Source organism: Camelus bactrianus, chromosome 4 (assembly GCF_048773025.1).
Source record: "Camelus bactrianus isolate YW-2024 breed Bactrian camel chromosome 4, ASM4877302v1, whole genome shotgun sequence".
Taxonomy (NCBI): domain Eukaryota; kingdom Metazoa; phylum Chordata; class Mammalia; order Artiodactyla; family Camelidae; genus Camelus; species Camelus bactrianus.
Window position 1 is genome coordinate 73500251 of NC_133542.1, and position 25225 is coordinate 73525475.

Here is a 25225-nt window from a genome sequence, read left to right on the forward strand (position 1 = left end):
GTCATATGGTAAGTCTATTCCTAGTCTTTTGAGGAATCTCCACACTGTTTTCCATAGTGGCTGCACCAAACTGCATTCCCACCAGCAGTGTAAGAGGGTTCCCCTTTATCCACAGCCTCTCCAGCATTTGTCATTTGTGGATTTTTGAATGACAGCCATTCTGACTGGTGTGAGGTGATACCTCATTGTAGTTTTGATTTGCATTTCTCTGATAATTAGTGATACTGAGCATTTTTTCATGTGCCTTTTGATCATTTGTATGCCTTCCTTGGAGAATTGCTTGTTTAGGTCTACTGTCCATTTTTGGATTGGGTTGTTTATTTTTTTCTTATTGAGTCATATGAGCTACTTATATATTCTGGAGATCAAGCCTTTGTCGGTTTCATTTGGAAAAATTTTCTCCCATTCCATAGGTTGTCTTCTTGTTTTACTTATGGTTTCCTTTGCTGTGCAGAAGCTTGTAAGTTTCATTAGGTCCCATTTGTTTATTCTTGCTTTTATTTCTTCTAGGAGAAAATTTTTGAAATGTATGTCAGATAATGTTTTGCCTATGTTTTCCTCTAGGAGGTTTATTGTATCTTGTCTTATGTTTAAGTCTTTGATCCATTTTGAGTTGATTTTTGTATATGGTATAAGGGAGTCTTCTAGCTTCATTGTTTTACATGCTGCTGTCCGGTTTTCCCAACACCATTTGCTGAAGAGACTGTCTTTATTCCATTGTATATTCTTGCCTCCTTTGTCGAAGATTAGTTGACCACAGGCCAAGTTAGTCCTGCAAAGTAAGTTAGATTAAGTTGTATTTGTATGGCTAAACTGGTTTTGTCTGCTCGGGGAATTTTCAAGGCTGGTCTTTATTTGTTCTTGATTTTAACAAGCCCGCTTTCCCGAAGAAAATTGAGGAGCAGAGCTGAGGAGATTGAGGAGCAGAGAGATTACACGGCTCCACCAAGGCTTGCAGCTGCAAATGAACCTCCAGTCAAGATAGCTGAGCTGGCAGGTACAAGAACACGCCCCATGTCGGCTCACACACACTCCAGACACAGGGAAGTGCCCGTTCCAAGACAAGAGAGGGAAATACGGTCAGACACAGGGTAGTGCCTGTTCCAAGACAAGAGAGGGAAATAAGGTATCCAGTGGTTAAGGCTGAGTTGCCCTTTAAACGGGCCAGGACCAGACTGGACCTTCGGGGGTGGGATTCAAAGCCATAGCCCTATAGCAGCAGGGTTCTGGAACTGGCTTTCTGCTTATGGCTGGAGTCTGAAAGGGATTGCCCTTTTGTGGAGCTGGAGCAAACTGCTACCCCAGTGGCTCTGGGTAGAGTCCTCCCTGCAGGAGTGGAACTCTGGGCCTGACATCACCTGCACCTGCAGGGGTCAGCAGGTGCAGCAAACGGGCTGAATTGCATCTGATCATCATAATCCAGCCATTAGGAAAAGACTTCAAAATAGGTCTCTGAAGTGGGGGTGGGTATAGCTCAGTGGTAGAGTGCGTGCTTAGTGCTTGCGAGGTCCTAGGTTCAATCCCCAGTACCACCATTAAAAAATAAACAAATAAACATAATTACCTCCTGCCCCACCCCCACCCCAAATAGGTCTCTGAAAGTGTTTGAAAACATGGCGACCAAAGGCAACACATAATCCTGGATTGCATTCTGTCCTGGTGAAAAAAATATGCTAGAAAAGACATTATTGGGTCATTTGTCCTGTTCTTGAAAATTTTCTGAGTTTGAAATTATTTTCACATCAAAAGTTTAAAAAAAATTCGAAGAGAAAGCACGTGCAGTTGAGTGCAATCACCACAGAAAAGGCATTATGAAAAAAAATGCAGCTTTTAAAAGGAACCAAGTGAAAATTCTAATTGTGAAAAGCAAAGACTTCAAAATGTTTTGCAGATCCCCTCTCACTGTGGTTTGTCTCAAGTTTTCTCCTGTGGGTCTGAGTTGATGCGTTCTTGGGAGGTATATACGTTAGAGCTTCAAAATACCTGGGTTCTTTCACTCCCTCTGGTAGCTGTTGCCTCTTCTCTCACCTCTGAAGCCAGCTCCATGCATTGAATGTCCTCTGCGTCCTTAAATATTTCAAGTGGTTTCTCTTCTCCTGGTTGGATCCAGATTGTCCCAGTAGCAAGTCCTGCTTTGGTGTCTGGAGACACTGGCTCGTGGTGGACTGTCTCCCTTTGCATTTTGCCTTTGGGGATTGTGCACTCATCTTCAGGGGCGCTTTTTCCGTGGGAATCTTGTCAGCTGGGATGGGGGTTGTCCCACCAGGGCAGTTTTACTTTTGCTTTGGATACATCCCAGAGCTCTTTTCTGGAACCGCTTTTTTTTAATGTTAATTTTTAAAGTAGGGGTTTTTGGACAATAGGCTGACTTTGAACCCCAGACCCATCTGAAGAACAGGCCTGTGGTTATAACTCCCGGGGAGACTTTATTTCCTCATCCAGAACCTAGGCTGGGTCAGACCAGCTTCCTGTCACCTCTATGAGCCTTGGGCAGATTTTATTTTCTGTTCATTTCTATTCACCCCAAATCCCTGCTTCACAGACCCAAGGCTTCATCTCCAGTCTCCATCTGAGTGTAACACTCAAGCCCTAGCCCGCTGAGACCGCTAATCCACCACACGTGCACCCCACGCAGACAGGCCCTGGGTTGTAGCGTCCCCCCCAGGGCTGGTCTGGGCTTCCTCTTCCTTGGTCCCTGGGGTTCTCCCTTAATCTCTTGGGAGCTGAGCTTTGTGTTTTTTTTTAGGGGGGGAGGTAGTTAGGTTTCTTTCTTTACCTATTTTTAGTGGAAGTGCTAGAGATTGAACCCAGGACCTTGTGGATGCTAAGCGCGCTCTCTTCCACTTGAGCTATCCCCTCCCCCCTGAGCTATGCGTTTGAAACGCTGTCTGGCACGCAGGTGTAGTCTCCCTAGCAGTTCTAGGTGTTTGGATTGCGACTTGCTTTAAGTTCTCCAGTCTGGCAAGTTTCAGGGAACAGAAGTTTCATAAACATTGCTTTAAAACTCAGGAGATCACATGAAAATCTATATTTTTGGCTTCTCTTGCTGGGAAAAATACAAAGGAAGATTCGGCAACTCTGATTCCCCACGGTCCTCATTGGCCACAAATGCATCCAGCTGGGTTCTCCGGTCGGCCCCGGTCTCCGCTGCCCCTTTACCGGCTCCACCTGCCCTGTCCCAGTTCGGCCCCGCCTGCTTCCCTCCGCCCGCCCGCCGACCTTCCTGCCCCGGGGGCCGCGGGGCGCGGGTCCTGCCGGGGCGCGCGCAGGTTCGGGCCCCAGCGCCCCGGCGCGCGGGGAGCGACCTGTTGACACAGCCGCGGGCAATCCAGGCGGTCAATGATTAACCGGCCTCGCAGCCGGCACCAGGAAACCCGAGCCGCCCGCGAAAGCGGAGCTGGGCCCGACGGCGGCGGGAGGCGCGCAGCTCCGCTCGTCGCGCCATGGACGCAGGTAGGGGCGGCGGGCCCGGGGCGCGCATCTCCGGCTCCCGGGGGCGGGGGGCGGCGGGCGGGGAAGGTGGGGGCGACGCTGGCCCAGGGACTCGCTCTATGGACTCGCTCCGTGGGGCCCCCCACCCGGCCCTGCCCTGGGACGCCTCTCCCTCTCGCCCGGAACTGGGGGCCCGGGAGGCTGCAGCGGGAAATTCAGGCACCGTGGCCGTGTCCACTCTCTGCTAGGCCGGCGCCCTTATGGGAGAGCTGGGGAGGGGCAGCCCCGGGCGGGCAGCAGGTGCCCAGCAGTGACGATTTGGGGGTGGCGTGTTCCTCTCCCCACGCCCCATCCTTCCCCCATCTGGCCAGGCTGAAGTCTGGGTCGGGGTAGGTGACGACTTTGGCCAGAGAAGCAGAGATAGGGCCAGGGAGGGAGATAGAGACAGGAGACCCCAAAGACCGAACCAGACCGCGAAAGGCGGGGGGGCGAGCCGGAGAGATGGGCAGACGGGGTGTGACCGCGGAAAGGCTCAGTGGAGCAGCTCCGGCGGCCCGCATCGCAGCCAGGCGCTGGAGGGGGCAGGGGTTGGTGATCCGAGGCCCCCCACCCCGCCGCTCTGCCCTTGGGAGTCCCAAGCTGACGAGGGCAGAGGGTGGTGGCGACAGTGGCGGGACCCCGAGCGGCGGACGGTGCAGAGTCTAGCCTGACCCCTCCAGCCACTCCCCACAACCCACCAGAACCTGGGGCGGGGGTGCACCTGGATTTCTTCTGCAGCCGGCTCCCAGGGAATGCTGCTGCGGGAAGGGACCGGACCTGCCTGGCGCTAACTGCCGCCACCACTCCCGGCCTCCGGGAGTCCCCCAGACTCTCGGGCACCTCCCTACCGCGCTCCCCGCCCCCCTTCCCGGCTGGAATGTCCCGCCGAGGCTCGGGTATCGAGAACTCGAGAACCCGAGAACCCGAGGCCACGGCCGCGCAGCCTCGCCAGCAAATTTATTTACTCTGCGGCCCTATCTCCTCGCCATCGGGCCAGGAATTTGCCCTGGCGGCCTGGGGTAGCTGCGGTTTTTGTTATGATAACTGGGGCAGGGGCTCGGCGGCCCACGGGGCACCCCCACGCCGGCACCCACAGGGAGCGCCTTCCAGGCTCAGGTTACCTGTTCAGAGCCTCAGTTCTCTCCTGTTAAAACCCCGTCAGAAAAAAAAAGGTGTCCCTGAGGCTGAACCTGAGCTACTGTAACAGAGCTCTCAGAACAGAGCCAGCTCCCCTGTTTCTGCTATTATTTTTAAATGATTGTTACTATTATTATCCTCATTTACAGGTGAGGAAGGGGAGGCATGGGCAGTTGAGGTCACATGCCTACAAGGTCGTACAGCCAGAGGTCACCGGGTGGCAAAGCTGGTTCAGGCTTGGCGGAGAAGTGATGTCTGGTCCTCAGGGCCTGGCACCTGATGAACGCTTCCTAATGGTTGTGCTGTTTAGAGCGCCGTGGCCGCTACGCACTTGCATGTCTCACCAGCAAAGCTTCATCCACTTAGCAGTCCCACAGGCGCCTGACCCGGTTAAATCATGGTATTTTCGTAGGGTTTGTGTACGGAATTGTGTTTCTGAGCCTAGAACGCTAGTCTCCAGGGCGTGGAATGACTGGCCAGCTGGCCTCTGCTTAGACGCACATCCAGAGGGGGGTTTGGGGGCTTTATGCACCGGGGTGGTGGGTTTGGGCTGAGAGGAAAGCCCCCTGGTATGGTTGGAAAACAGTGTTCCTTTGGTGGTTATTGCCTTGATGATTTACAACCTCCAGCCCAGGGGGGTCGGTATAGCTCAGCGGTGGTAGAGTGCATGCTTAGCACGCAGGAGGTCCTGCACCTCCATTAAAAAAAAAAAAAAAGGAAACCTCCAGTGCTTGGGTGGGTGAGGTTGGAAGCAGCCCTGGCACCTCCCCCAGGGATATTAAGGCTACCCCCACCCTCCAATTGATGAGCAGGCCTGAACACCACCCACCCCGCCCCTCCCTGCTCCAAGGTCCTCCTGGAAGAGCCCAGTTCTCTGGCTCAAACTTAGAAGTCACAAACCTTTCCAATGTTACTTGTGACCTCATTTCTCATTGGCTTCGGTTTCCTCTGCGGCTTACAGATTCCACAAACTGGCCAGAACACCCTGCCAGTTTCTCCTAACCTCAGATAATGAAGTCCAGTGTTAGCTGAGCGCCCAAGACATGCATACACTCATTTCATCCCCGCAATAACCACCTCATCCCCATTTTAAGGATTAAGAAACTGAGGAGGCACAGGGAGGAGGCACAGCCCAGGCCATCTCGCCCCTGGGCTCCAGCTCCTCATCTGGTAACCACCACCCCAGCTCTGCCCTGGGCACTGAGGGAGGTGATGAAAGAGGGGTCTGGTCTGCCCTATCGCTCTGGACAACTCCCTTCCCCACTTCCCTTCCGGATGCCGGCCCCGTGCGGTTCCTCATTGCTGCCCCATCCGTCCACCTGTCCAGTCCCTTCTGGCCCTCTGTCTCCATTCTGGCTCAGGTCAGCGCTGTCTCTCCCTTCATTCAGCCTCTGCCTCCTTCCCACTGTCCTGCCCTCATCCTGGTCACTTTCTTCCCAGCACCAGCTCCCAGAGGACCTTCCAGTGTCAGTTACTGGTTGGCTTTTGTTGTGTAACAAACCAACCCAAAGCTTAGTGGCCTAAAACAAGTATTTTTTATTTCTCATGGTTTTGTAGGTCAGCGGGGTGGTTCTGTTGGTCAGGGCCAGGTCACGGGGGTGGGGTGGGCTGGGGATCTCTGAGCCCTTGGCTGGGAGCCCCCATTCTCCTCCCTGTGGCCCGTCCTGAGGGCTGGTTTTAGCTTCCTCACAGTGGAGGCAGGAGGATTCCCGGCAGTGAGAAAGCAAACCCCAATGTGCAGGTGCTTTAAAACATTATTTTCTTTAAAGAATCTTTTAACTTTAGTTGGGGTAGAATTGTATAAGGAACCACCCGTGTTTGGAATGTGCCTTTTGATCAGTTTTGACATATTATGTGTCTGTCAAGCTATCACCACATCAAAATACTAATCTTCATCACCCCTAAGTTTTTCTGGTGTTCTTGGTAATCCCTCCCTCCACCCCTGTCCTCAGCAACTATTGACCAGGTTTCTGTCATGAGAGCTGGCATCTTCTGGGGTTTGATATAAACGGAATCGTGTAGCACGTACTCTCTCTTTGATTGGCTTCTCTTCCTCGGCGTGACTGAGCGATCCTTCCGTGCGGGCTGCTGTGTGTGTCAAGACTTCATTCCTCTCTATTGCTGAGTAGTTGTGACTTACTGATCCCTGCACAGCAAGTTACAGACAACCCCCACCTTAGGATGGTTCAACTTCTGATGGTTTGACTTTATGATGGTATGAAGGTGATAAGCATTCGGGAGAAGCTGTACCTTGAGTTTTGAGTTCTGATCTTTTCCGCGCTGGCAATGTGCAGTAGGATGTTCTGTCGTGATGCTGGGCAGTGGCTGTGCCACGGCTCTCAGTCCACCACGAAATCATGAGAGTAAACCGCTGATACACTTACAGCCTTTCTGAACCCAGGCAGCCATTCTGTTTTTCACTTTCTGTACAATATCCCATCAATGACATGAGCTGTTCACCACTTTATTCTAAAAATAGGCTTTATGCTAGATGATTTTGCCCAACTGTAGGTGAAGGTAATTGTTCTGAACATGTTTAAGGTAGACTGGGCTAAGCTATGATGCTCGGGAGGTTAGGTGTACTAAATGCATTTTTGACTTAAGGTGTTTTCAACTTTTGATGGGTTTATCAGGATATAATCCCATGGTAAGTCGACGAAGCTCTGTACTCTCAACACTGAGGCTTGAGTTTCTCGAGAGGTTAGATTCAAGTCAACAGTCGGGAAGCAGCCACCTTAAGACTTAGCAGAAGCTGAAGGGGCTGCCTCCAAACTCTCACCTGATTGTTGCAAATGGCAAGATTTCATTCTTTTCTCTTTGGCTGAATAATAGTCTATTCTAACTGTGAATGTATATATATATAGGTGTGTGTGTATATTTTCTTTACCTGGTCATCTGTTGGTGGACACTTAGGTTGTTTCCATGTTTTATAAATAATGCTGCAATGAACATGTGGGTGCATATAGCTTTTTGAGGGGTTTTTTTTTTTTTTTTTTTTTTTTTTTTTGGTCTCCAGATAAATACCCAGGAGTGGAATTGCTGGATCATACAGTTGTTCTATTTTTAATTTTTTCAGGAACCTCCATACTGTTTTCCGTAGTGGCTGTACCAATTTACATTCCCACAACCATGCACAAGGGTTCCCTTTTCTCCACCTCCTCACCAACACTTGTAATTTTGTTTTCTTTGGATGATAGCCATTCTGACAGGTGTGAGGTGATGGCTCAGCGTGGTTTTGATCTGCATTTCCCCGATGATGAGTGAGGCTCAGCATCTTTTCATGTACCTGTTGGCCCTCTGTATGTCTTTGAAATGTCTGCTCAGACCCTGTGGCCAACTTTTAATTGTGGGTTTATCTTTTGCTATTGAGTTATATTTTTTTTAATGTATTTTGGGTATCAACCCCCTTATCAAATATGTGACTTGCAGATATTCTCTCCCAGTAGATGTGTTGCCATTTCATTTTGTTGGTGGTTTCCTTTGCTGTGCAGAAACGTGTTAGTCTGATGTAGTCCCAGCTTGAGTGTTTTTGCTTTTGTTGCTTGTTTTTGGTTTCGTATCTAAAAAAATCATTGTCAGGACTGATGTCAAGGAGCTTATGCCTTTGTTTTCTTATGCGAGTTTTATGGTTTCAGGTCTTGTGGCTGAATGATATTCTATTATAAATGTGTATATATGTATATAAATGGATCAAAATGGATCAAGTCTTTAATCCATTTTGAGTTAATTTTTGTGTATGGTGTAAGATAGTGGTCCCGTTTTATTCTTTGCATGTAGCTATCCAGTTTTCCTAACACTGTTTAATTTTTTTTTAACTTTTGAGGGTAAGTAATTAGATCTATTTATTTATTTTTAGAGGACATACCAGGGATTGAACCCACGACCTCATGCATGCTAAGCATGAGCTCTACCACTTGAGCTGTCCCCTCCCCGCAACCAACACCATATATTGAAAAGACTGTCCTTTCCCATCATGTATTCTTGGCTCCTTGGTCATAAGTTAATTGATGATACGTCCATGGGTTTACTTCAGGGCTCTCTTCTGTTCCATTGATCTATGTGTCTGTTTTTTATGCCAATACCATACTGTTTGATTACTATAGCTTTGTAATATAGTTTGGAGTTGGGGCACATGATACCTCCAGCTTTGTTCTTTCTCGAGATTTCGTTCTTCCTTTTTTTTTTTTTTAATATTTTTATTGAAGTATAGTCAGTTTACAGTGTTGTATCAATTTCTGGTGTACAGCACAGTACTTCAGTCATATAGGAACATACATATTCATTTTCATATTCTTTTTCACCATAAGCTACTACAAGTTATTGAATATAGTTCCCTGTGCTATACAGTATAAACTTATTGTTTATCTATTTTATATATAGTAGTATCTGCAAATCTTGAACTCCCAATTTATTCCTTCCCATTCCCTTCCTCGACTGATAACCATAAGTTTGTTTTCTATGTCTGTGAGTCTGTTTCTGTTTTGTAAATAAGTTCGTTTGTCTTTTTTTTTTTTTAAGATTCCACATATGAGAGATATCATATGGTATTTTTCTTTCTCTTTCTGGCTTCATTTAGAATGACATTCTCCAAGTCCATCCATGTTGCTGCAAATGGCATTATTTTATTATTTTTTATAGCTGAGTAGTATTCCATTGTATAAATATACCACAGCCTCTTTATCCAGTCATCTGTCAATGGACTTTTTCAAGATTTCATTGGCTATTTGTGGGATCTTTTGCAGTTCCATACAAATTTTAGGATTGTTCCTATTTCTGTGAAAAATGTCATTGGAATTTTGATAGGAATTGCACTGAAACTGTAGATTGCTTTGGGTAGCATGGACATTTAATTAACATTAATTCTTCTGATCCATGCGCATGGAATATCTTTGCATTTATTTTGTATCTTCAATTTCTTTCCGTAACGTCTGATTGTTTTCAGTGTACGGGTCTTTCATCTGCTTGGTTAAATTTATTCCTAAGTATTCTATTTGATAGTTATTTTATTCTATTTGATAATGGGATTTTTAAAAATTTCTTAAGAAATTCTTAATTTTCTTAATTTATTATTAGCGTATAGAAATGAAACAGAGTTTTGTATATTGATTTTGTGTTCTGCAACTTTACTGAATTCATTTATTAGTTCTAACAGTTTTTTGGTGGAATCTTTAAGGTTTTCTATATATAATATCATGTCATCTGAAGTAGTGACAGTTTTATGTCTTCTTTCCAATTTGGATTTCTTCTATTTCTTTTTCTTGTCTGATTATTGTGGCTAGGACTTCCAATACTCTTGAATAAAAGTGGTGAGAGTAGCACCTTTGTCTTGTTCCTGATCTTAAAGGAAATGCTATTCATTTTTTTTACCATTCATATGATATTGGCTGTGAGCTCATCACATGTGACGTTTATTATGTTGAGGTGCATTCTCTCTATACCCATTTTGTTGAGAGTTTTTATCATAAATTGATACTGAATTCTGTCAAATGCTTTTTCAGCACCTATTGAGATGATCATATGATGTCTGTCCCTCATTTTGTTACTGTGGTGTACCACAGTAATTGATTTTTGCAGATGTGGAATCATCCTTGCATCTCTGAAATAAATCCCACTTGATCATGAGGCATGACTCTTTTAATGTATTGCTGAAATGTATTGGATGATTTTTTTGTCGAGAATTTTTACATCCATGTGTATCAGGTATGTTGGGCTCTGATTTTCTTGCGGTGTCCTTTTCTGGTTTTGGTGTCAGGGTAATGCTGCCTTCATAAAATGAATTTGGAAGTGTTCTCTCCCTTCTATTTTTTGGGTAAAGTTTGAGAAGGATTGCTATTAAATTTTTGAATGTTTAGTAGCCATCTGGTCCTGGACTTTTGTTTGTTGGGAGGTTTTTTTTTGTCTTTGTTTTTCTTTTTTGGAGAGGGGAGGTAATTAGGTTTATTTATTTATTTTTTTAGTGGGGGGTGGGGTGGGGTCCTGGGGATTGAACCCAGGACCTCAAGCCTGCTAGGCGTGTGCTCTACCACTGAGCTATACCCTCCCCCCTCATTTTTTATTTTATTTATTTGAATCCTTTCTCTTGATGATTCTAGCTAAAGATCTGTCCATTTTGTTTATCGTTTCAAAGAACCAGCTCTTACTTTCACTGATACTTTCTATTGTCTTTATAGTCTTTATAAAATTTATTTCCACTCTGATCTTTGTTATTTCCTTCCTTCTACTAACTTTGGGCTTTATTTTTTTCCCTAGTTCCTTGAGGTGTAAAGTTAGAATGTTTGAGATTTTTGCTGTTGGACACACATTTACTATTAGGAACTTTCCTCTTAGAACTGCTTTTGCTGCATCGCCTGAGTTTCACTATCCTGTATCTATTTTAATTTTTCTCAAGGTATTTTTTTAATTTCTGTTTTTATTTATTCTTTGACCCACTGGTTGTTCAGTAGCATTTTTGGGGGGGGGAAGGAGGTTCTTTTTTATTTTTTCCCTTTTTCTGTTTTTCATTTTTTCTATTTTTTATTTTTGTACTTGTTTTATCTTTTGAATTTTTATTTTTAAATTAAATTCAATTTTTTAGTAGCGTTGTTTAATCCCCACATATTGTGAATTGTCCAACTTTCTTGTAATTGATTTCTGGTTTCATACAGTTGTGGTTGGCAAAGATGCTTGATATGATTTCTTAAGTTTTTAAAGGCTTACTTTGTGGTCTTCGACGATTTATCCTGGAGAATGTTCTATGAGCACTTGATAAGAATATGTATTCTGTTGTTTTTGGATGTAATGCTCTGTACATTTCTGTTGAGTTTATTTGGTCTAACATGTCCTTAAGGTGTATTTCCTTATTGATTTTTTTTTTGTCTTGTTGATTTATCCATTGATGTAAGGTGGGTATTAAAGTAGTCTCCTATTACTGCTTTCTTTCTTGAGGTCTGTTAATATTTGCTCTTAGATTTAGGTGCCCATTTGTTGAGTGCGTACATATTTACAAATGTGATGTCTTCTTTTGGGTTGACTCCCTTTATCATTATGTAATGCCCTTCTTTGTCTCTTATTCCAGTCTTTGTTTTATAGTCTCTTTTTGCGATATAAGTATAGCTACCCCACACTTTTTGGTTTCTTTTTACACTGAATATGTTTTTCCATTCCTTCCTTTTAGTCTGTACGTGTGCTTACATCTGAAGTCAGTCTTAGTGGGGAGGGTACAGCTCAGTGGTAGAGCTCATGCTTAGCATGCTTGGGGTCCTGGGTTCAATCCCCAGTATCTCCATTAAACAGAAAAAAATGAGGTGAGTCTCTTGCAGGCAGCATACAGATCTTTTTATCCATTCAGTCACCCTGTGTCTTCTGTAGAATTTAGTCCATTTACATTTAAAGTAATTGATAGGTATGCAGTTACTGCCATTTTTTTCATTGTTTTCTGGCTGTTTTGGCGGTCCAGTTTTCAGAGTCTTTCCTATGCTGGTCTAAATCTGTCCCCTACACCTGCAGCTTGGGAGTGAGTCTAGGACTTGTGTGGCTTCATTCTGAGATGACGAACCATTCCAGTTGGCCTGAGACCAAGGGCTTTCCCTGGACGTGTGATTGTCAGCAGTGAACTCAAGGAAGTCCTGGACAAACTGAGTATGTTGGTCGCCCCAATTCACATACAGAACGAGGGGATTCCCCCCCGAGGCTACTTCCTCTCTAGGATTTCCCCACTCTTTCCACTCTGCAGGGGCCCTTTCCTGGTTCCTCTGGCCAGAATGACAGGGTTTCTAGTGGAGTGTTAGCTGCCCATCCCATTCTGCTGCTCTGTCTTGTGGCTCTGGGGCTGGCGCTCCGAGCTTTGAGGGAAACAAGAGGGAAAAAAAGGGGAAATTCACCCCCTTTATGGTCATTTCTGCATTTTGATTCCACTCTGTAATCTACCTGTTTTGTTCACTTTTTGGGGTCTTTGGGTGGTTTCTTTTGTATTTTGTCTAGCATTTTTAGTGATCAGCAGGAGAGACAGGCTTTTAAAACACTGGCAAAAAAGATATAAGATTTACCATCTTAACCACTTATAAGTATACAGTTCGGGGGCACTAAGTACATTCATATTGTTATTCAACCATCACCACCACCCACCTCCAGAACGTTATCATCATCCCAAACTGAAACTGTCCCCACTCAACACTAACTCATCCCTCACCAGCCCCGGTAACATGGAGAGACACAGATTTTTAAAGCCTCTGTTTGCAAGATGTTTATTAAGGTCCCATTGGCTAAAGCAAGTCACACGGCCAAGCGCAGATTCAAGGGGTAGAGAAATGGAGGGAACAGCATGGGTGGAGGTGTGGGGGCATAAACACCACCACAGGCCTGTAGGAGCGGAAGCCCGGAGTGAGACCCTGGCTGCTGGGAGGAGGTGGGGTGGGGAGCTCTGAGGGGCTCAGTACTCCCTGCCATTGTGGTTACCTCCCCTACAGATCCCTGGCCTCTGACTCCACCTACCAGTTGTATGGGGGTGGGGGTGGGGTGGGGATGGGAGGGGGAATTCCAGCAAGGTTCCTCCGCCCTCACCAGCGCTGTCGCGGTTGTCTGTTTACCTTGTACACCCCTTAAAGACACTTCGGAAATGAACCTCTGAAGCCATGCCTCGGGCCCTGAGCTGCTGCTCCTGTGTGTGTCCTTGAATACCCACCCAGGTCCAGGGTGTCTGCCCCAGGACCCCTCCAGGCCCTTCTTCCAGTACCTGCCTGAGGCCTAAGGTGCTCAGCTTGTCAGGACGCTCTTGGAGGTGCAGGTGGACCTTCAGGACTTGCTGGGACCAGCTTCCAGAGTTGGTCGTGTGGATGCTGGAGGCCAGGGCCGGAAGGCAGCTTGACAGCTGAGGGCCCAGGAGACCCTGCTTTAAGATGCTGGGTGGGCTTCTCTCCATCCACTGCCCCTCGCCTCTCCCTGGCCCTCCCCTGCCCCATTCATATTTCTGTTCCCTCTCTGCCTCAGTAGGCACTGGGCCCTTAGTGACCTCCCGGGTCTTTGAGGTCACTCAGTAAGCCAGGGTCTGACAACTCCAGAGCCAAGAATCTGATTGGCTCAGCTCATCTCCTCACACCAGACCCCACTGGAGCCTGTCTCAGGACAGCCAATGAGGGGGCTGCCCCGGGCTGAAGCTTCTTCCTGGGTTTAGCCTGGGGCCACAGCGGGGCCTGGTGGCAGGACCACCTCCCTTCAGAGGCAACCTGCAACAGAGGCAGGCAGGCAGGGCTGGCCAGGTACTACCTGTGTGACCGCTAGGAAGGAACTTTACATCTCTCGGCCTCGGTTTTCTTGTCCCAGTTTTTCACTTTGGATAAAGATTCAAGAGCCCCGTTTGGAGAGGCCCGAGGCCCGGGTGCAGGAAGGGTCAGGACCGGCCTGGTGGTGGTGACTTTCTCCTTGGAGGGGCTGTGTTTTGGGGTTTCCCGGGGAGGACTCCCACCTGGACCGGCGGCCCCCCAGGGGCTCACCGCCCCTGCCATGTCTCACCAGGAGTGGACCCGAAAGGGGGCGGCAGCCCTGCGGCCCCCGAGGACCCTCGGAGCCCCGCACGCCCTGAGCTCCCGCAGCTCCCGCGCCGCCCGCAGCTCCTGGATGAGGACGGAGGGCCCAGCGAGGAAGCGGCTGCGGACGGAGACAGTCCGCCGACGCAGGGCCCAGAGGAGCCCCTGGCCGATGCCCCGGCGGAGCCCCTGGCCGATGCCCCGGCGGAGGCTTCCGCGGCGCCCCCCGACCAGGCCCAGGCCGCAGGCGAGGCCCGGCAGGCGCCCAGGGCCGCGGCCGGCGGGATCGCCAACATCGGCTTCGTGGGCGAGCCCCCGCCCTACGCGCCGCCGGACCCCAAGGCCGTGCCCCTGCTCTACCCGCCCTTCCCGCAGCCGCCCGTCCTCTTCCCGCCCGCGCCCGCGGCCCTGTACCCGCCGCCCGCGCCGCCCGCGCCGGCGCTCTTCGCGCCCTTCCCCATGGTGAGTCGGTCCACGGCCACCCCGCTCGCCGTCCCCCTCTCTGCTCACTCACTTCCCCCCACCCCCGCCACTCTGCCCACTCACCCCTCCCTCCCTCCATCCCTGGGCGGGAGAGCTTGGCATACAGGTGGTGACAGGTCACAACGGCTCCTGCTGAGGACGCTTCTGCGCCCAGAGGAGGAGTAGAGAAGCGCTCCCTCAGCCTGGGGAGTGGGCCAGCCAGGGAGGCTGCCCAGAAGTGGGGGCACTTGAGCTGGGTTCTGAGGGATGAATAGGAGAGTTCAGGCAGAGAAGAGGAGGGCTCAGCACAGTGTGCAGGATGAGAAGTCTGGTGTGTTCTAGGAATGATGGTGGTTTGCTCCACTTAGTGGGGAGGGGAGGATGGGAAGGTAGGATCCGCTGTGAGGGGATGATTTGATTAGATTTTTAGGAAAAACAAAACAAAACCTGGCTGCCTGTGGAGGAGAGCTTCAAGGCCCTCCCGGTGGGGAGCCCAGTGAGGGCATGGAGACACCGGACCCTGGACAGAGCGATCTGTAGAGTGGACCCCTGGGGGCTGGGTGACAGGCTGAGGGTGCCAAGGGAGCAGGCAGAAGGGGGGCCTTGACCCAGCCCCTCTCGACCTGCAGCCTCATTGGGTGGGGCTTGGAAGGGGGAGGAGTGACCATTCCATGGCTGGCTGGCTGTGCCCTCACTGCGGTGTCTGGAGGCTGGGGCCGGCCCCCTTACCAAGCCGTGGCCTCTGCCCCTACAGTACAACAGCCCTGTGGCCGGTGTGCCAGCCCCTGCCACGGCCGAACACAGGCCCTTGCCCAAGGACTACATGATGGAGTCCGTGCTGGTGACCCTCTTCTGCTGCCTGCTCACCGGGCTCATTGCCATCGTCTACTCCCATGAGGTAGGTGTGGGTAGGTGGAGAGCTGGGTACCGCCCCCGGGCATGCAGCCGCCGGTGCCCTGGGTGGGGTCCACACAGCCCCTTCCCCAGCAACTGGGTCTCTGATATTTCCCCTTCAGAAGGGTGGCAGGCACTGGGAAGGCACTGCCCAGTTGTCTGTGGAAACCTTGCTCTCTCCTGTCTCTGTCCCCTCCCACTCCAGATCTGCTGTAGACAGTTTGGCTGAAACGATTCACATTGAAGGTGTGAATGATGAGGCCCAAGGAACTGGCCATCCAGCGGGGTCTTGTGTTTAATGGGGTAGAGACTGCCATCCATCCATCCACTCATTTCTTCTATCCATCACCTCCACCTGTCCACCTACCTAGCTGCCTGTCCGTCTACTCACCCACCCATCCACCCATCCATCAACCACCTCTCTAGTCTCCATCAATTCATCCACCCTTCTATTCATCTGTTAACACACCCATCCGGCTACTCATCCACCCACCCCTCCCTGTCTGTCCACCTATCATCCATCCATCCACCCACCTCCCCTTTCTTCTCCCTCCCTCCTAATTGTTACTGACCTTTACCAGGCAAGGGGTTAGGCCCTGGGAACTCAGTGTGTGAAGCCAGTGTGAGGACATCCTGAGAGACAGAGTAGGAAGTCCCTGGGCTTCTGCTCAAGACTGACCTGGCAACAGCCCTGACTCCCTTCTGTGGTCAAGTTCTCCGGTCATAAGCAGGACAGGACTGTGGGGAGAAAGCCGCTCCCAGGGCAGCTCAGAGGTGGGGCCCTGGAGGCTGCCACCTGCCTGTAAATTCTGGCTCCACCACCAGCTGTGTGGCCCCAGGGTGGGTCACTTCTCTGAGCCTTGTTTCCTCATCTGCAAGGATGACACCCAACTCAGGGTTGTGAGGCTCATAGGACACGGGACACAGGGTGGATCTGTGCCAGGCCCAGGGCAGGTTCCCAAGAGCTGGCAGCCACCAACTCCATCACTCCTGCTCCTTTGCGAGCTGTGGCCCGGGCAGGCCCCGGACCGTCTCCCGGGTCAGCTTCCCTGACTGTGCCCGGGCCTGGCCGACGGTGTCGCTCACCCTCCCCGTCTCGTTGCAGACTCGTGCGGCCCTGCGCAGGGGGGACCTGGCCCAGGCTGAGGACGCCTCTCGCAAGGCCCGCTCGCTCGTGCTCTTCAGCCTGCTCTTTGGGGTCTTCGTGTCCACCAGCTGGGTCATCTACGTGGTGGTAGCGCTCTACCTGCCCTGACGGCTGGTGGGTCCTTTTGGGACGCCAGGACGCCCAGGGACTCCCAGGGACTCCCGACCCGGCCAGACTCTTCCTGCGGACTCCGATCCCTACCGGTGGCCATCTGCCACCCAGAAGGGACCGGGGACCAGAGGAAGGTGGGCTTTGCAGCCCTCGGCACACTGGTGGCTGGGCTTCCGCCCCTGCAGGTGGCCCCCGGGCCCAGGCCCCGCCGTGGGGTGGTGGCTGAGGTCGTCCTGGACCCGCGCTGGCAGCGCCCCCAGGGCCCTTGCCTTCACCTTACCCCTAGAGCCCATCAGAGGGACCAGCGAGGACACCGCAACCGCCGCCTCCCCACCCCCAGCCCGGCTCTGTGACTGCAGGGCAGGGCTGCTGGTGTTTTTCCTTCCCTGAAGCGGGGTGGAGAGGGGCGGCCTCCTCTCTCCTTGCTCACTCCTGGCTGGTCGTTCTGGGCCCCAGCCGAGTCTGGGAGGCAGGCTCTCCTGCTGACCCCACGTCCAGAAACCAAGACGTCTGATTAGTAAACAAAGAGCAAAACGCCCTGGGCAGAGCTTCGCAGAGCTTCGTGCTGCTGCCTCGGGGCCCTTGCTTGAGGGTGAGCGGGAGGTCTGTCCGCCTGCGACCGGGCTCCAGGGCGCCCTTCTGAGATGCTGTTCGCACACGGGCAGCTCTGGCGGGGATCTGTTTTTTTTGCACACACCAGGCAGTGCGGTGTCTGGCTGGTGGGGAGCACGTGGGGAGCGGAGCGGCTGGGTGCTGAGGGCGGGGATTTCTGTAGGGTCCTTCATGGCCAAAGATGGTGGGGGAGCAGGGAGATCCATCTGCACAGAGAGAGGAGGAAGGTGCCCCCACCCAGGCTGAGCCATAAAAAATTGACAGCTCAAGTCAAATCAGGTGCTTTCTGAGCACCCACTGTGCGCTGCTTGTGGCCCTGGCACCCGCAGCGGGAGATGAAGCAGGACGACATCCCCCCTCAGCTGGAGGGACCTGGATGAGGAAGTAAGTGATGGCTGACAACACCTGGGAGTTCTAGGACATGGGGCTGGTCCAGAGTGAGGACAGCAAACCCTCAAATGCATGACAGCCGCAGGCAAGGAGGAGGGAAGCGTATTGTAGGCATCCTTAGATGCCAGGAAGTATGTGGTAGTCTTCCCCAGTCACAGCTATTCCTGTTACCAAACTCTTAAGCAAAATCACAATAGAAATCGACTAGACCAATGTTCCTTGAACTTTAAAGTCTATATGAAACACCTGGGAAATCTTATTAAAATGCAGATCCTGATTCAGGAAGTAGGACTCAAGGTTGTGCATTTCTGACGAGCTCCCTAGGTGATGCATGGAGCTGCAAAAACTGACAGCCTGTGGTGCGCTAAGTGGGAAGTTTCTAAAACCAGGATCAAGCCGTGGACGCCCCCTAGTGTCTGTGTTCAACCCCGAGGTTCTGGCTAATGTGAAACACAGCAAAGAGAAATTCGCAGTGTGAAAACTAGAAGAGACAGAATGAGTATCTAGCTGGAATATCCAAGAGTCAATGAAAAAACGAGAATAAAGGAACTCAGAAAAGTGGATACAAAATGTACAACAGTCAACAGCAATATTCGGTTAAAAGTGGAAAAAATTTAAAATTCCACTCACAATAGTGATAAACAGTAAAACCTCAGAATAAACAAGAAAGGTCCAGATTCACATGAAGAAAACAATTTTAAACAATTGGCAAAAGACAAAGAAGAAAAAAGACTGAGCAGAATATCTGGATAGGAAGATATAATGTCATAAAAGTATCTGGCTTTCTTACAGCGATTTAATGAAATTCCAGCAAGAAAGCCAAGCTTTTAAAACTGACAAAAACGTTTTAAAAAATTAATATGGAAGGAAAATGGGCAAAAATTGCGAATACGTTTTTAAAAGTTGAATGAGGAGGACTGTCTTCACCCGACACTGAAACTTACCATAAAGCTCCGATAATCTAGGCGTGGTGTGGCTTTGCCCCAGAGGTGGCTCAGTGGACCACAGGGCGTCCAGAAAGCAGCCCCGGTAGGGATGGGAAGTTACTACTGTCTGACCGAAATGGTGTTTGAATCCAGTGCACCCGGGAGGGCTCGCAGTCAGCAGAGATGGCTACCTGGCTGGGAAAACAGTCTTCTCATATTGTACATAAACATAAATTCCAGATGGATGCAAGAGCCAGGTGGTAATAAAGTCAAGCTCTGCTAGTAACAGATGAACGCTTAGGAGAATATTCGTGTAACTTCAGGGTGCTGGGGCAGCGTGGAGGGGCAGCCTCTTAAAATCTGGAAAACCTTAAAGGAAAGACTGATAGGTTGAGTTCTGTGTAGATGGGGAAAGTACAGCCTTAGACCATGAGATGATTTTTATTTATCGGATTGGGAAGAAATGAGGACTGATTCCAGATTTGGTGACGGCCCGGCCCTCCTGTTTATTCCTGTGTTTCGCCACAATCCTGTTGGAAAGGAGACTGCTGGTACCTGTTAGTAACATATGCACCACGAATATGCATGTAAGTGCGAAGAACGGAGTCTGGAAGGATATATTCCAAACTGCTGGGAGTGGAGCCTTTGGGGAGGGACTGGGGCTGGGACGGTTTGTGCAGAACATTGCTGAATTTAGAAATACGAATGTACTCGTGTTGTGTAATTAAAAAACAAGTGGAAAATGTGCATGCCTCTTGACCCAGTAATTCCAGTTTTAGAATTCACTGTGGGGAAGAAGGCAGTCTGTTTCCAACAGACGTTTATCAGTGTGGTTAGCGACTATGCTGAAGTACCTTGGAGGAGAGGTGGGTGGGGCAAATCTGAAAGGAAAACGCTGATTACATCAGGGCACACCCTGATTTCAGAGATGTTAAAATGTGTGTGCCTTAGAGTCACTCTGGTGTGGCGTGGAGGTGTCTGACCTGGCAGAGAGGGAAAGGCAGGCTTTCCCGAGAAGGCTGGGAACATTTAAAGCTTTGATGAGATGCTGCCGTTGCAGAGTGGCTGTGTCATTTTGCTGTCCCACCAGCAGAGGCATTCCAGTCGCTCCACACAGTCATCAGTCCCTGGTATTTGTCACTCTTTGACATTTTAGGGCTTCTGGTGGTGAGAACTGTCACGGTATTTCAGCGTGGCTTGAATTTGCATTTTTCTGCCAATCATATGCCCGTCAGCTATTTGGATCGCTCTCCTTATAGTGTACGTGTTCAAACCTTGTGCCCATTTTTATGCTGGATGGCCTTTTCCTCATCAGTATCATTTGTATTTATAATAAATTTTAGAATTAACTTGTCAGTTTTCACTTTCCAAAAAGCATTGGGATTTTGGGTATGATTGCTTTAAATCTATAGATTAATTTGGGGACAACAGACATCCTTACTGTGCTGAGTTTGCCAACAAACATGATGAATTTCCTTATTTGTTTAGTAGGTCGCTTAAAACAGTTCCCTTGTTGGGAGGGTACAGCTCAGGGGTAGAGCGCATGCTTAGCAGGCATAAGGTCCTGGGTTCAATCCCCGGTACCTCCTCTATAAATAAATGAACATAATTACCTCCCCCCCAAAAAAACAAACGGAAAAAAAAGTTCCCTTGATTTTTTTTTTTTAGTTTTTTTGTGCATAAATTTGTACATTTTGTTAGTATTCCCTAGGTATTTGATTTTTTGATGCTATTATAAAATGATCGCTTCTATATATTTTTTGTTACTTGCTAGTGTACAAAAGTACAGTTGATTCTGGATGATTGACTTTGAACCCAGCACTCTTTCTAAATTTGCTTATTAATTCTGATAACTTATCTGCAGATTCTATTGAATTTTGTATTTACACAGTACTATCAACTATATGTAATAAGCTTTTTGCCTCCCTTTCCATTCCCTACTCTCTTGTGTGCTTTCCTTACCTTCCCGAACTGGCTGGGACCCGAGTGCAATGCTGGATAGCAGTGCTGGCAGCGGGCAGACTTACCCTTTTCCTTGTCTCAAAAGGAAGACGTCAACATTCCATTAAAAAAAAAAATGTTTTCACATTAAGGAAACGCTCTTCTGTTCCCGTTTTGCTAAGAGGTTTTTCCTTTTTTCAGTCATGCACGGATGTTGAATTCTATTAAGTTACTTTCACGCATCTACTAAGAAAATTATCCGATTTATTCTGTTAACATGGTGACTTAGTGTTGATTTTCAAATGTTAAAGTAATTTTTCATTCCTGGAATGAACCTGTCTTGATCGTGACATACTATCCTTTGTATATATTGAAGATTTGGTTTGTAGATATTTTGTTTGGGATTTTTGGCCCCTGTGTTTACAAGTGAAATTGGTCTGTAATTTTCATTCTTGTTACGGGTTTGGTAGCGGGGCTATGATGTTGACTTTATTGTAAGAGTTAGGAAGGGTTTCTCATTTTCTTCTTTTTGGAAGTGTTGTGTGGGGTTAGAGTAATTTCTTACCATCTTTCTGGGGGGGGGGGGGGTTAAAACCCCCACTGGGTCACAGATCTGTCCATTTCTCCAAGTCAGCCCTCGCCTTATTTTCAGGCCGTGTAATTAGATGCATGCATATTTAGAAATTGTTAACTTTCTGTTGAGTGTACTTTATATCGTTTCAAGTGTCTCGTTTAACTCTAGTAATGCTTTTTGCCTTAAAGTCTATTTTTCTGACATTAACATAGTTATGCTGGTGGGGACAGTACAGCTCAGTGGTGGAGCGTGTGCTTATTAGCAGGCATGAGGTCCTGGGTTCAATCCCCAGTACCGCCATTAAAAAAAAAAAAAAACAACCATAGCTATACTCACTTTTGGGGTGGGAGCTGTACTTGAAAGTCAAAATATGGAAAAGGTAAGACTGCAGTCTTTCTGAACCTTCTGTTTTAGGTAGGTACGTCTCATTAGCAGCATGCAGGTGTTTGTTCGACCGTCCACCTTTCAACTGGGGAATTTAGTCCATTTATTTAATGTAGTTGCAAATATATATACACACATATATTTGGGTTTGAATCCACCGTCTCACTCTGCTTTCCAGTGGTCCCACCCGTGCTGGGCTTCTTTGTTTCTTGCCTTTTTTTTTTTTGAAGTCATGATTTAGTTTAGTTTTTTTAGTTGAAGTACAGTCAGTTTACAATGTTGTGTCAATTTCTGGTGTACAGCATAATGCTTCAGTCATACATATACATACATACATTCCTTCTCATATTTTTCATTTTCATTATAGGACCAGAGAGTAAATATAATTCCCTGTCCTCTACAGTATGAACTTGTTTATTTTATATATAGTAGTTACTAGCTGCAAATCTCAAACTCCCAATTTATCCCTTCCCACCGCCTTTCTCTCCTGGTAAGTGTAAGTTTGTCTTCTATGTCTGTGAGTCTGTTTCTGTTTTGTAAATAAGTTTATTTTGTCTTTTTCCTTTTTTAGATTCCACATATAAATGGATATTTCATATGATATTTTTCCTTCTCTTTCTGACTTCAGTTAGAATGATAATCTCCAGATCCATCCATGTTGCTGCAAATGGTGGCATTCTTTTTTTATGGCTGAGTAGTATTCCATTGTATAAATACACCACAACTTTATCCAGTCATCTGTCGATGGCCATTTAGGTTGTTTCCATGTTCTGGCTATTGTAAATAGTGCTGCTATGAACATTGGGGTACATGTATCTTTTCGAATCAGAGTTCCCTTCGGATATATACACAGAAGGGGGATTGCTGGATCATATGGTAGCTCTATTTTTAGTCTTTTGAGGAATCTCCACACTGTTTTCCACAATGGCTGCACCAAACTACATTGTGTAGAAGGGCTCCCTTTTCTCCACAGCCTCTCCAGCATTTATCGTTTGTGGACTTTTTAATGATGGCCATTCTGACTGGTGTGAGGCGATACCTCATTGTAGTTCTGATGTGCATTTCTCTGATAATTAGCGATATTGAGCATCTTTTTCATGTGCCCATTGGCCATTTCTATGTCTTCATGGGAGAACTGCTTGTTTAGGTCTTGTGCCCATTTTTGGATTGGTTGTTTTTTTTTTTTTGTAATTAAGTTGTATGAGCTGTTTATATATTCTGGAAATTAATCCCTTGTCAGTCTCATCATCTGCAAATCTTTTGTCTCATTTCATAGGTTTTTTGTTTTCTTTTGTTTATGGTTTCCTTTGCTGTGCAAAAGCTTGTAAGTTTAATTAGGTCCCATTTGCTTATTTTTGCTTTTATTTCTGTTGCCTGGGTAGACTGCCCTAGGAGAACAGCACTACTTCTTGCCTTCTTTTAAATCAGTTATTTTTCATTATTCCATTTCATCCTCTCTGTTGGCTTCATGATCACGCATTCCTTCACGGCGTCATGGTTCCCTCAAGACTACAGACTTGCATTCTTGACTTCTGAAAGTCCAGTATTTTTAGTACTTGGGTCTTCTTTCTAGACAATTCAAGAATACTCTCACTCCATGCATCTTCTTCCTGACCCCACGCACTGCCGATACGTGTTTTTCCTCTGTATGTTAAGCCCCATGACACATGGTTGTTGATACGGTTCCCGCTCGTGGAGGTTTTACCCCCATATGGACCGTGTTTTGTGGCTCTCCTGCTCTCCTGCGTGTCTGACCTTCCATTTGGGACTATTTCCCCTCTGATAACAGTTTAGTCTTAGTGCAGTTCTGCTTGTCATGAATTCTCTGTTTTTGTCTGACGGTATCTTGATTTTTACCTTCATTTTCGAAAGAGATTTAAAGTGACCAGAGGAGTGTGGCCGGTGACTTCTCCCAGTGTGGACGGTCTCACTCCCTCGACCTCTGTCCCCAGAGGCTTCTGTTAGGGAGTCTCATTCAATGTACCTTGGAAGGCAATGTGTCTTTTTTTTTTTTCTTCTCTGCTTTAAAGACATTCTTTTTGTCTCTGACTTTCAGAGTGTTAACCATGCTGTGCTCAGGTGTACACAGCCAGTCCTCCCATCTGCGGACTCAACCAGCTGTGGATCACAGACTGTAAGATTTGCGTTTGACTCTGTGGTGCTGACCCTGGGGACAGAGGGCTGGTTGTGGGCCCTGAGCTTCAGTGGATTGTGGGATCCACAGCGGGTCCTGGAATCACTCCATCGTCGGTGCTGAGGGACCATTGCCTTTCTTTTTAATTATTCTGCTGGGGATTCATAAGGTTTTTTGAATCTAGGGCCTGATGTTTTTCAGTCAAGTACCAATCAGAAGACACAAACTGGAATAATTGGGACCGAGGAAGATTAATATAAAGAATTATTCACTGTGAGAGGAGAGTTGCTATGAGGGTGCAGAGAGGACGCTAAAGGACGGCCCACGTCTCCAAGGCCAGGATTCAGAACTCGTTGGAGAGGGTCTGGTTACAGCTCCCTGCAGGGCAGAGAAACACTGGTCACCCAGGCCAGAGCTGGTTCCAAGCTGGGTGAGCAGGGATGGCCCCTTGTAGATGGAGGTGGGCATGCGTGGAGGGGGCACAAGGCCTGGGGCGTGAGGTACCCACGTCTGGGTGCAGTGAGATGATCACCAGGTCAGGGCCGGGCTGGCTGGGCTGCAAGCTCGCCGAGACTGCAGGTGGGGGTGCGTGGCCGGGGCAGGACGCACAGGGTGCCTCCAGACACCTGCCTCTGGTAGCCCTGCGGTCAGAGTAAGAAAGAACCGCTTCCTGCTGCCGTGCTCCTCCCCTGATGGAGCCTGTGCGCACTGCAAACAGGCAGTGCTCATCCCAGGGCCGCAGATAAACAGTGGGCTTGGGCCTGAGGAACCCGAGGTTGGTAACGGCACGGTCAGTTTTGGAAAACTTTTTTTTAAACAGTTTTATTGAGAAATGGTTTACGTATCACAAAAGCCACTCATTTGCATGTACACTTATATTTTATACATTTGCAAAGTTGTGCCACTACCAGTGTGACCCAGTTTATAAAAAGTCCCATCTCCCCGACAGGTCCCGCATGCCCCCGTGGTCTGTTTACACCGCCGGCAGCACCGGCCTGCTTTCCGCCTCTAGATTCGCTTTTTCTGTACATTTCATTTAAACAGAAGCACGAAATAGTCTTTTGCATCTGGCGTCTTTGACACCACGTTTTTGAGGTTCCTTTTTATCGCCAGTGTTCCACTGTGTGGAAATACGTGGATTTTACCTTTTTTACTGGTGGATGGACATTTGGATTATTTCCACCGGTGGCGAATAATTCCTGCTATGAACGTCACCTCTGCTCCGTTCCTCTCCCTCTTCTGTTGGTCCAGTTACACGTAGCGACTTGCTGTCCTCGTGGCTCTTCCTGCCTTCGTGCTGCTGATAGCGCCTAATCCACATCCAGTTCACTCCGTCTGTCAAGCATACTCACTGAGTTCCTTCCATCAGTTAATGTACCTTTTGGCTCTAGAGTTTCCATTTGTTCTGTTTATGTTTTCCACTTATCTGCCCCAGTTCGCAGTCTGGCCTCGCGCCTGGGGCAGCGTAAGCACTGCTTTCACACTTACATCTGGCACCTCCTCAGCGCCGGCCCCTGCGCCTCTGATGCTGCCTGTTGTTCC

The 25225-nt window shown here is 48.3% G+C and overlaps 1 protein-coding gene across 1 annotated transcript; it reads left to right on the top strand.

Annotated features, from left to right (window-relative positions):
• The first annotated feature begins 3316 nt into the window (after positions 1-3316).
• Positions 3317-19999, top strand: PRRT1B (proline rich transmembrane protein 1B). Its single transcript, XM_074362446.1, has 4 exons — positions 3317-3453; positions 14098-14570; positions 15325-15468; positions 16570-19999. The coding sequence occupies exons 1-4, from the start codon at positions 3444-3446 to the stop codon at positions 16717-16719; spliced, it is 777 nt and encodes a 258-aa protein (XP_074218547.1). The 5' UTR covers positions 3317-3443; the 3' UTR covers positions 16720-19999.
• Positions 20000-25225: the final 5226 nt, after the last annotated feature.